This window comes from Channa argus, chromosome 11 (genome assembly GCF_033026475.1).
Source record: "Channa argus isolate prfri chromosome 11, Channa argus male v1.0, whole genome shotgun sequence".
Taxonomy (NCBI): Eukaryota; Metazoa; Chordata; class Actinopteri; order Anabantiformes; family Channidae; genus Channa; species Channa argus.
Window position 1 is genome coordinate 10,541,066 of NC_090207.1, and position 12,546 is coordinate 10,553,611.

Consider the following 12,546-nt stretch of genomic DNA (forward strand, 5'->3'; position numbering starts at 1 on the left):
ACCCTCGTCAAGATGAACAGGATTCATCTTGTTGTTTTCACTAAAAAACATGTGGCTTTTTAAACATAATATGGGGGGGGGAGGGGGGGGTCTTGTCTCAAGCTTTATTTTTTCAATAATGCATTATGTGTTTCGCAACATTTTCCATAGACAACTATTTTTAAATATGTGAAAGGAACATTTAATCCTTGCAAATGTGTTTATAGAGCCACATATTTGTAAAGTGTGTGGCTCTATGAAATTCTTTTAGTGGCATTGTTTCTCTGAAGAGATGTATTATACAATATTTTACAATAAAATACATCCATTTGGGGAAAGTCTGCGATAAAAGTTAAACTGGCATGTTGTCTAGTATGTTGTCTATTGTAAATAAAGCTGTAAATAGTAGAAACAGACAGAAAACATTGGGATTATATACAACAAAGCTCCCTAGTGATAACACACGTGCCTTAGACTGTGTGTTTTACCCACTGGGCTGTCAGAAAATCAGTACGACATAAACAAAGCTGGACTACAATTTATTCTGGAGGAGAGTATGTGCACAAGATGGCCAAGTCCGGCCAAGTCTGCTTCTGGCTGAGCCTGTCAGACTGTTGTTCTCTGGCAGACCAAACTTCCAGGGCAGATGGCGGTCAAAGATGGCCCTCTGTACATCATGAGACCCACAGAAGCGGCACTAATGGAGGGCATGGTCTGCTGGCCTATTGTCTGAGCCAACTGTTATTCTACCCTGAGGTGCTGGGACTTGGCATGTTGCTGTACAGTAGCTGAGTCATTAAGCACTGGGTGGTCATTTCAGATAGACAGGAAACCACATTTGTAGTCATTACCTCAGTCCATTATGCACCAAGGTATTATGCACCACTTGTTCTGTATGTGCAACTTACATTTTGATTGTCTTACACTGTGCTCATTTTTCTCAGTGAATGATATTGTTTGTATGACAGATGTGACAGATTTCTCTGAAGGCTTCTTTTTCCACCTGCAGTACATTCTTGGCGCTGGATTTACATTTACATGCCATGAGAAGCATTGTTTCAGTTTTGTGAAATGTGCCATTTTATTGCTCTAAAATTTCTGTTCCTGGAAAGGAACACTTGAGTAAGATACTTACCTTGATGGAGCTTCATTTTTCGGTGATTGAAGGGCTGAGATTGTGAGCACAAAGTGATTGTTTGAGCTTGTGTTTTCTAATTTTCTCTACTAGTAGCTTTCCTGCTAATGGAAACAGTACAGAAAACATATTCTCATTTCCTAAACGTAATTGCAGCTGTAGAAAAATGTCAATTTCTGTCTTTTACAACTTATTTTAAATCGAGTTGTCCATTAATTTGGCATCCCACATTTGTAGGCAGGACAAAATTGTTTCTTGCCATGATAGGCAGGAGGACGCCATACTCACTAACACGTCCTTGCTTGCCCTATAAGATTTATTCTCTTCAGCTGCAAGTATGTGATGGATATGCATCATACGGCCGTGTGACAGCAGATATGTGACAAAATTACACAGATGTGTATGCCATATTCAATTGTGAAAACGCCTAATTATATGGAAATCTGTAGTTTGGCTGCAAGAGATATCTCCATGCAGTTGTATATGGTGCAATTTATTGCTCCATCATCCAGCCTCTTGATATGTCTCTGTCAACATCTGGTGAAAAAATATTACATCAAGGTTATAATTGTTCTTAACTAAATTCAAGCTCAACCTTTGATAATATCCATATGGTGCTATAAACCATGGAGGCCTTGCTACGACTGCGTATATCGAGGAATTTGCTCAGCCTTGAAACACACAGCCTTGAAGAGAAAATGGTTCTCAAATCTCTGTTGCCCTCCAGTGTTTGCTCAACTAAATCACAACTCTGTCACTGTGTGTCTGTTGTCATTGCATCTTTGGCACTGTTTCGTTATATGCACGTTCAACTGCAAATGTTAGCCCGAAGAAAATACTCTACTACAAGTAAAAGTACCACTTTAAATTGTTTGTACTCTTGTGCAACTTGTAAGTACAAAAGTACATGCTTTAAAATTTACTTATTTTTTTAAAGTGCAAATCTACAAGTACCACTAAAATAATGCTGTTTATAACATAAACATACAAGTTTATTTCCAAATAATAAAACCAATGGCGACGAAAAGGAAAAGTAGTTAATAAAAAATAAAAACCAAAATTACATACATTTCACCTTTGTGGAACAAAAATGCCATAGTAATTTTTAAGGCGATTGTGAAATACTGTGAAATACTCAGTAGATTCTGTAAATGGACTTTGTATTCACGCTGAAGAGCTGTTTTACAGAAAAGCTTTACGAGAATAAAAGTGTTTCTTGTTCATTATGGACCTGTATTTAAAACTATCCATTATCCTGAAGTACCACTTGTCCATGTTAGTTTGAAAATGAAACTAAACGATTAAATGTTTACCTTTAAAATATTCTATTATAGGTACTGGAGGTGGTCAGTGGGTTAAAATACAGGAGTCCTGGCCACCACATGACCTCTTGCACTTTGACCTCTTTTCTCTTCTCTCAAAACAGGCATTTTTTTATTAACATTAACAATGACGTCATTCTGTTCAAGTGCTTTTGAAGGAGCTGGCAGCATCATTGTGATTCAGCCCGAGTGGAGACTTTGCCTTTTTGAACCTCGTCAGGACAAAATGTCTCCCATAGAAAAGAGGTGAGTGACATGTTCCAGCAGGTCATAGCTTGGTTTCTGGCTCACCTATGAACATTACTTTCACTGTGCATTTTCTTGTCACTGTTGTAAATCTCTGCTCTGAGTTAACTTGGTAATAAACTGTGGCAGAAGCACAATGAAAGAGATCTTTGCTTACACTTTCAGAATGACGCTTTTTGGAACGAGTTGCCACAAAAAGATTTTTATCTTCCCCAAAGCAAAGACATGCATGCGCACACATGCACGCACATGTTTTAAAACCAGATGTGTTCTGTGGAATATCATTCCAAGATGTGGACTCACTAACATAAACACAGCCCACTAACCAGCATCACAGCTTCTTCAAGACTTTTCTTCGCTCATCATGAAGGCAAGTAAATGTTACAGCTTATAGACTTTTATCAAATGCAGTGCAATGCTCACAATTAAGATCTGATTTAGTGAGGATTTGATAGTACATTTATTTTGTCTCTGTAAATTCTGTTTACAGCCAAGGCTTCTCTTTTCTATCTTTTCTTTTTAGAACATTACACGAGTCTTTTCTGCAGTCCTGCCATGGCTGCTTTTTATGTTCACTTCCAAAGGGTGAATATGTTTGACTGTGCCAATATTGCAAGTCTAATGTCATAAATGACATGAAAATATGTAATATTGTTGGATTTACATAGTTTAATTTTGTGAAACTTTTGATTTAAAAATGTCAAGGTTTTGTGTCCAGCAAGTTCATTGCCAGTGGGGGCCTTTTGGTGATTGGTCAGAATGCGATGGCTGCACTAAATTACAGGTTAGGATTGATTTATTGAAATTTTAACTTGTAGTCTCTTGTAAAAAAACAAATTTTGCGACACTATATTATATAATAAGTAAAAATGTTTCAGATTGTGTTTCAGATTGACATTTTAAGACATTTTAAAATATTTTTCTGCTTGTTTGTCACATTGTGTTATGTTGCAGACTAGAAGCCGAACCATGGATGTCTATGCTCAGTTTGAAGGGAATGCTTGCGTTGGAGAGGGAACTGAGACCAGGTCCTGTGAAACCACAAAAAGCTGTCCTCTAGAGGATGGTTGTGGAGACAGGTTTCGCTGTCGTTCAGGTCAGAAATAAAACAATTAATTCTTTTATTCATACTGTACATGATTTAAAAAGTACACTGTCTGCCTTGCTTTTGATCTTCAGGAAAGTGTGTTAGCCAGTCTTTAGTGTGTAACGGAGATCAGGACTGTGAGGAAGATGGACTCGATGAGAGTGTCTGTAGCGCTCAAAAATATACTGTATGTGAAGACTCCGTTCTCCCACCTAACATTGAACAAATAGGACTTGGGTAAGAGGGATAAATTTCACAATGCTCTGTTTGTTTGTGTACAAGTAGCTTTCACATGTCTGCTACATTTGACTTCTTCTGTAGGTTTGATGTGGTGTCAGGAAAGCAGAGGGGCAGTGTCATCAACACAAAGAGCTTTGGGGGCCAGTGTCGCAAAATCTTCAGCGGTGTCCACAACGCTGCCTATCGACTGCCCCTGAGTACAACCCACTTCAGTTTTATGGTAAGTCATTAATATTAATACTTCTAGCTACTAACTAAATTGAGAATTTTATATTACACTTATTGTTTATTAACCAGGCCCATATTTTAATCCCATAAACCCAGTGGACCAGGTGCTGCAAAGAAAAAACTGACAGGATGTTCACATGCTCTGATAAAATGTGTGATTAAATGCTAACAAAGTGTGCCCAGTTATTTTAGTGAGTGTAGTTTTGGGTTTGTACATATGTGGCTTGGATATATGTGAGTTATGGTGTTTTGAAAGTAACCAATAAACTGTCATTATTAAACCGTGTGCAGCTGGTTTGAGGCAGGCAAGGTTATGTAGATGAACAAAAAGTGGACATGTGTTTGTGTTTTTTGTGAACTGAGGAAAATACAAGTCAAAGGTGATAAATAAAGTGATAAATAGAAGTAAAAATAAGTGATATTGAAGTGATGCTAGAAGTGAAAACACTTTGATAACTGCAGTTAATCTATATTTCTACATAAAAATATACAGATCCAACCAAAAAGTATTTCTCCCAGGCTGAGAAGAGTTAAACACAACAACTATGCAAACAACCCCCTAAAAACACAAACCTTAATCTTAGTCTCCACTGACATTTTTACTACACCCCAAACAAGGCAGGTTTAATCTGTCCTGTTCTCAGCATTCAGTCTACTGAAATTTCTGTTCTACCTCAAAACATTTGCAATACTGTATCTACTGATCGATGTATTTAAATCCCAGTACTGAGATATCTGAACTCTGTCTGATCGGCCAGCTGCTGTTTTTTGCCAAATAACTAAATTACTCTGTTTAAGTTAATGGAGGACTTCAGGCATGGGTTGGCCATCGAGCAGACCAGGCAATTTCCTGGTGGGCCGGTGGGTGTGTGCTGGTCCAGGCCATGTGCAAATGAGCAAACATGTTTGCTGCAGTTTGTGCATTAAACTTACGGTATCCATATACAGTAGAAGTGTAATTTATAATAAAGCATCATACATTTGTGTTCTTCTTAGACTTCAGTCAATCTAGCAAATATAAATTCTAACTATGAAAAGTACAATTCTCATAACAGTAGTGGAAAACCTTTTACACTGTAGTGGCAGTGTAAAAATGGTTGGTGTAAGGTCGAGTCCCTGGTGGTTGTGGTTGTAATGGTGCAGTCAAGGACAAGACACAAAAACCCTGCTCTCAATGTCACTTGATTTGTTGAATGATTCCTCATAACTGATACTACTGTCAAGCATATCACTACGATATTTAAACACACTGGTTAGTTGAAGATGGTTGTTTGTCTAAGGTTTACTGTAGGGATACATAGTTTCATATTTATTATCACCACATATTCTCTTCAAGACTAAACACAAGGCCAGCTGTCTGACTGACATGAGGTTTCCCTCACATCACAGCAATCAGTAGCGGCACCAGGATATTGTGGTGGGGGGAGTTAAGGGGTGAGCATAATTAGTAATGGCAGGAGCTAAACATTTTTAACCTGAAAAACAACAGAATATGACAAGAAAACAAAATGCTCTCAGTCCAGACACATTTACCATATGGCAGTATAAATAGTACTAGTGTTTATTAACAATGTGTGTATTGTCTTTACAATGACTTACACAAACCACAGTGTGAGCTGGATGTGGTGTGGCCAAGATGGTCACTTTTTATGACAAGGCATTCTGCGTGTTTTAATTTTTATTATTCGGCTAGAATATGTTTTATTTAAGGTGAAATTGGGATAAATCTTAAACATAAATCACGTTTTAAGGGCAATAATTGCTCTTACAGCCAGAAGACATTTGATCCAATGTGTGTGTGAGTACTTGTGTGAATGTTACATCTCTGCAGCACCAATACTGCTCAAAAATGGCTCTTTGTGCATGTTAACTTAATTTCATTAACAATTCCTTCTATCAGTTGTCTCTTAATACTGTTACTCAACAAACTTTGTGTATTTTTTCTCATCAGGTCAAAGCTCAGAATGATTTTAGTGATGAGAGTTACAGGAGTAAATGGCACTATGCAAAGGACATTATCAAGAGAGGGACAGTCTCTGGGACAACGACTGGATATCACAACTATGACTTTCATGAGATGATTGATAAGACACAGGTTTGCAGGGACTCAGAAGTGTTTCACTGCATTTTTAATAGCAAATCCAAGTGACAAAGCATCTTTTTTAAAAAGAAATATAATTTTTTTTTCTCTCTTTACAGACACACAAACTTTTGGTTTTAAAGAATGACATTGAAGTAGCTCACTTTCAGAACAATGCTCCTCAGTACCTCCCAGTATCTGAGGAGCTGTGGAATGCGTTGGCCAAACTCCCATCTGTTTATGATTACTCTGCCTACAGGAAGATTTTGGAGAGGTTTGGAACACACTATCTGTCTGAGGGAAGCCTGGGAGGCTCCTTCAAACTTGTCGCCAGGATTGATGAAGAAACTGGGAGTCACATGTGTGAGGAAATTATGAGCGTGTTAATGACAGACTGAAATGACGATTTAATCTTTATAAACCATCACAATCAAGATCAGTTAATGTTTTTAATGTATGAAACTGTAGCTGAAACTGTTCGCTTCTGTTTTTATTTTGGTTTTCAAGACACAGAAACCGAAAAATATGAGGAATGTGACAGGACTATACGTTGGTTTCTTATATTCCCCATCCACTTGGTTGTCTGCAATGGGGATGAGCATCGTCGCACATTTGCAGAAAGTACAACTTCATGTTAATTCCTTAAAGGGTGACTTTGCTCATTTTCAACTTGCTCTCTGTAGCTGTAGTTAATGCTTTTAAACTTCCCTCTGACTTCCCTATATTAAAATATTTCTCCAATTCTAGCTTAAAACCTCGTCCAGGTGACATCAACTGGAGGAGTTTTTCATCACGAGGAGTTCAGATGATGTCATCTGGGGGAGCTCTGGAAAACCATGATTACAAACATAATCTGAATTGAAGGTTCCTCCAAATGATGTTATCTGGATTTTTCAGCTAAAAGTGGAGAGGTATTTTGATATGGTGAAGTCAGTGGGAAGTTTAATGGCAATCTAGAACCATAAGAAGCAAGTTCAAAATCAGCGAAGGCGCCCTAAAATATACTCAAGCCTACAAAAGGACCTGAAAAAATATACTGTTTGTTCTCAGCCATGTCTGTAAATCTTCTTTAACTACCAGATTTACCTGGCAACACCAAGAATAATTTGAAGAAAGTGAATGTGGAGGGAGGAGATGGTAAACATATCGCAGCACTGATGAACATCCAGCTCAGTGATCCTGAAAAGAACTGGTTAATGTATTCAAACTGGGCTGATTCTGTTAGATCCTTTCCCAAGATCATAAAACAAAAGGTACCAGAAAATAAATTAAGGTCTTTGAAATTTTAAAGCATAATGATGATGATTTATTTTATATGCATCTTTTCAAAACCACAAGATTCCTTATGTCTTTAGTGCGACTCTTTCCCCAAATCTTATTTTGCCAGTTGCGGCCACTCTCAGAGCTGGTGAAGGAGGTTCAGTGTGCCGGTGTGAAAAGGCTCTACCTTCGCAGAGCCATAGAGCAGTATCTTTCTGAGAATGACCCCTGCCACTGCCGGCCCTGCAGCAACAATGGCATGGTTTTCCTTGATGGATACGAGTGCAAATGCATCTGCAAGTATGGCACATTGGGAGCGGGCTGTGAGCATGGCACTGAAGTCGATGGTCAGCCGGGTGGGTGTTACAGGTTCTTAATTAATGCAGTCAGTTTCATCTCTGTGAAGATGATTTTATTTGAGCATGTATTTATGCTACATTTTTTATAAAACATAACAAATCGCTAAAAAGTCACTTGTCCAGTTGGTGGTGTTCTGGTACATGATGTTTTGCTTTAAACAGGCTTAACAGTACCAAACAGGTGAGTTCTTCCTCGCTGAATTTCACATTAGCTCTGACATACTGTTGTTCTTACTTTTATCTTTTTTCTCATTTCCTTAATCAAAGGAGTGATCCATGGTAGTTGGTCCTGTTGGTCAGCCTGGTCATCGTGTTCTGGTGGTCGAAGGTCACGAAATCGTTTGTGCTCTAACCCCGCACCTCAAAACGGAGGACAATTCTGTATCGGAGAACCCAATGACGTGTCTGACTGTGAAGACCAAGAGCTGCAGTACTTAAAGTAAGTCCAGGTTGAAGTTTCATTTTTCAGTATGGATATTATAACATAAACAATCAGTTATTTCACTGAATTTTGATGAAGAAGAAGCTTAATGCTGATTATCATCAATACAGTTATACAATAAGCTATTTAACTGATTTTCCACAGGACCATGGAGCCTCAGTGCTTTGACCAAACCCTCCCAGCGAGTCAGAAGTGTGGAACCCCACCCGCTCTAATGAATGGCTACATCCTGGTGAAAATGAAACCAAACTTTTGGTTGCTGAATACTGTGGAATATTGTAGAAATGACTGCAATGACTTAATATTTTTGTAATCACAGTAATTGCAACTTTTTCCAGTAGTTGGTCCACATAAACCCATAAGCTCGGAAGTAATTACTCCTCATATAATTGAATTGATCTTCAGGTTTCAGACCAGTCAGCCTAATTGATCAGAGAATACACACCCAGATTTATTGAAGTCATTTGTTTAATGCAATTGCCTGGTTTCTAAGGTATTTTTGAGACCAAAACATTAAGTAGCGAATGTGGTTTTTATGCATGTGTTCCATAGATGATCCAGATTTACAATGAGAACTTGCGCTTTGTTTATTGAGGTTTATAAAAAGGGGTTTTGAAATGAAGTCTCCTATAAGGTGAAAGTTTTGTAGAAGAGCAGAACTAAAATTTTCTCATTATTCACTTTTTTGTCATCACATGCTCCACAGGACCCTAAGGACACTTACCTTGTAGGTAGTAAGGTTGAGTACACCTGCATTGAAGGTTTCTACCTTGTTGGTCACAACACCCTAGAATGTACCACTGACCAAACCTGGTCTGCTGATCCTGGATTGTGCAAAGGTGAATATCTATGACCAAAGTTTCAGATTTTATATTGAAGTGAAACACAGCATGGCATAATTCTGACCAACTTTTCGTGCAGCTTCAATGTGCAAGATTGAGTCCCTTGCCGAAGACATCATAGCCTCTCCTTTAAAGCAGGCCTATGGCATAGGGGAATCAGTTACCTTGTCCTGTCCAGAGGGTAGACAGCTGCTAGGAGAAGCAACAGTTATATGTAACCCCAGTCTGCATTTTTCACCAGACCCAGCAAACATCCAGTGCAGCTCGGGTGAGTCTTAATTTTTACAGAATAAATAGTTTAATGGAAAGCATGAGGCTGCTTTTATGTAACTGCAGTAAACTGGTTACATTAATTCTTATATTTTACCGTTTAAAGTTCTATGTTTTTAGAGGACAAAGTCATCATTTGTATTTATCCCACAGCTGATACAGCAGAAGAACGAGTCACTCCTTCTGTGCAATGTAAACTGTGGGAGAAGATGTCCAGAGGAAAATGTGTTTGCAAGATGCCTTATGAGTGCACGTATGTTTACTTACTAATCTTTAATTTCACTATGTGCCACTTTTCAAATTTGATTTGTTGTAATCGTCGTATTTATTGATGGCTTTTATCTTTGTCAACAGTTCATCGCTGGAGTTGTGTGTCACTACTCCTGGGAGTAGAAGATCAGTGTTTCTAAATGTGTGTAAAATGCATGCACTGCAGTGTCTGGGCAAGAGCCAAAGAATAGCAGAAGACAACAGCTGCAAGTGGCCACAGCGCAACACAACAGGCTGCACCAACTGTCACATGTGGGAGACCTGTGATGGTGGGAACACGTGTGGTTTCAATAAATAGATGCAGGGAAAATACAGTATTTGCTATTAGTATCATTCACCTCATTCATCTTCATGGCATTTTTACAGATCAAACCCAACGGTGTCGTTGTAAGGATTCTGCAGATTGCTTGACTCCAGGATTAAATGTGTGTGTCCGTATTGGAGATGAAGCGACTGCCATCACACAGACCATGAGCGAGTGTGAAGCAGGACTACAACGATGTAAAGGAGAGACAGTGTCAGTTGTCAGCATCATGCCCTGTGCTTCCTGAGGACTCAGGGAGACGAGTGAACTCTTGACCTTCCTTATACATGAATAATCTCAAATATTCTACATTTGAAAACATTTTGTTTTAAGTACCATCACTTAACACACTGTAGAGGCACATCTTTATGCATATATATAAACAAAAGAAATAAATAGAAGATTTCGTTATTAAGGGATTCATTTCCATTTCATTTCGATATGGATACCCAGAGATATAATACGATCCCCAAATGTTATTTACAAGTAAATCCCCAATTCCAATAAAGTTTGGATGTTGTGTAAAACATAAATAAAAACAGAATGCATTTCATCCACCCATATTTTGTTCACAATAAATGTAAACAACATATGAGATGTTGAAATTGAGACATTTTGCCATTTCATGGAAAATATTAGCTCATTTTGAATTTGATGGCAGCAGCACATCTGTAAAAAGTTGAAACAGGGGCAACAAAAGCCTGTAAAAGTAATTAGCCCAAACCAAAAACAAATGGAGGAGCATTTGACAACTAATGTGACTTGGTGCAAAAGGAGCATTTCAGATAGGCAGAGCCTCTCGAATGTAAAGATGGGCAGAGGTTCACCAATCTGTGACAAATTGTGCCCAAAAATTGTGGAACAATTTCAGAAAAATCTTCCTCAGTGAAAAATTGCGAAGAATTTGAAGATCCCACCTTCTACAGTGTATAATATCATCAAAAGATTCAGAGAATCAGGAGGAATCTCTGCGCTCAAGGGACAAGGCTGAAAGTAAAATTTGAATTATTTTTTGGAAACCATGCCGTGGTTTCCAAAAAGAGAGGGACCATCCAGCTTGTTACAAGCAGACAGTTCAAAAACTTGCATCTCTGATGGTATGGGGGTGCATTAGTGCCCATACCATGGGCAGTTTACAAATCTGGAAAGGAACCATTAATGCTGAAAAGTACATAAAGGTTTTAGAGCAACATATGCTCCCATCCAGACAATCAGGGAAGGCCTTACATATTTCAGCAAGATAATGCTAAACCACATATTGCATCATTCACCACAGCATTGGTTCACAGTAAAGAGTCTGGGGGCTGAAATTGGACCTGCCTGCAGTCCAGACGTTTCACCAATAGAAAACATTTGACGCATCATAAAACAAAAAATCTGGCAACAAAGGCCCAGAACTCTTGAGTAGCTAGAATCCTGCATCAGACAAAAATGGGACAACATTCCTCTCCTAAAATTCCAGAAACTGGTCTCCTCACTTCCCAGACATTTGCAGATAGTTGTTAAAAGAAGAGTTGCTGCAACACAATGGTAAACATCACCCTGTTCCAACTTTTTAAATCCTTATACTTTACTATACTTTTTAATTTAATAGCGTCCATAATGGACTGCAAAAAGTAGGTCCTGGTTTTGGGCAGACCAGTTTTGCAAATGTCTCTTGAGATGGGCTGAGATTATGTATTTCAAAAGCTGTCCACTGCTTACTAAACCAGACAGCACTCAGCCTGCCAAGCAAACCCCTGCTGACAATCTATTCCTGCCTCTGGCTCGCTGCCCTCTCATGGTGTAGGTGCATGTGTGCCTGCTTGTCTGAACATGCCTGTGAAACTGTGTGAAGACACACCAGCTCCTTAATGTCCCCCTATCACTCTAAAATGTAAATTATTGGCGGATGTGCAATCCTCAGTTGCACCATGTTTTATGAAATGGCTGTTGAGTGAGAGGAAGGTGCTAAAAATGTTCAATCATCATACATGCAGTGACATGGGATTTATTTTTTTTGTTGTGTGTGTGAGTAAATAATTAGTCGATGTTCAGACATGTACAGGTTGGCTCTACCTCCCCATGAGCTCATTAATTTTAGATAACTCAAAATAAATATATAGATGGATTTTTATTTAAATTGGTGGAAAGCAAAGTTTATGTTTGGCCATCACAATCTGCAAAAACATATCACCTTATATTACTTCACACAAAAGTCACTGAAACTACTGGAGGTTGAACTCCATTGTCTAAATAGATATATTCCTACTGGGTATTTTGGGGACGGTGGTGAATAGTGCTGTCTTAGAAACTGATCCAAACTCTCTAGCTGTTCAATGAGTCATTGTTAACCGAAGGTCATAGCATAGTAATATTACTCATATATGTTTAGTACTCAAACCAACCAGTGATTTCTTGAGTCGTACTGTATGTGTCGTTCTGTATGTCCGCAATTGTATTTTTTTTTAATTCAGTTTTACGTGAATTAATAGTTCAGTTA

At 38.4% G+C, this 12,546-nt stretch overlaps 1 protein-coding gene across 1 annotated transcript; it reads left to right on the forward strand.

The window, feature by feature from the left end:
* The first annotated feature begins 2,901 nt into the window (after positions 1-2,901).
* On the forward strand, positions 2,902-12,513 carry c7a (complement component 7a). Its single transcript, XM_067521833.1, has 18 exons — positions 2,902-3,052; positions 3,206-3,267; positions 3,388-3,466; positions 3,637-3,778; positions 3,862-4,006; positions 4,091-4,229; positions 6,189-6,332; positions 6,437-6,680; positions 6,825-6,938; positions 7,398-7,570; positions 7,705-7,933; positions 8,204-8,375; positions 8,523-8,610; positions 9,085-9,217; positions 9,300-9,488; positions 9,644-9,743; positions 9,845-10,029; positions 10,127-12,513. The coding sequence occupies exons 1-18, from the start codon at positions 3,047-3,049 to the stop codon at positions 10,309-10,311; spliced, it is 2,529 nt and encodes an 842-aa protein (XP_067377934.1). The 5' UTR covers positions 2,902-3,046; the 3' UTR covers positions 10,312-12,513.
* The last annotated feature ends 33 nt before the right edge of the window (positions 12,514-12,546 follow it).

Bases quoted from the DNA above. Each gene is read 5' to 3' on its own strand.
- c7a (XM_067521833.1), top strand. The intron at 3,467-3,636 runs GTTAGGATTGAT...GTTATGTTGCAG, and splicing joins ATGGCTGCACTAAATTACAG to ACTAGAAGCCGAACCATGGA. The intron at 4,230-6,188 runs GTAAGTCATTAA...TTTTCTCATCAG, and splicing joins CAACCCACTTCAGTTTTATG to GTCAAAGCTCAGAATGATTT.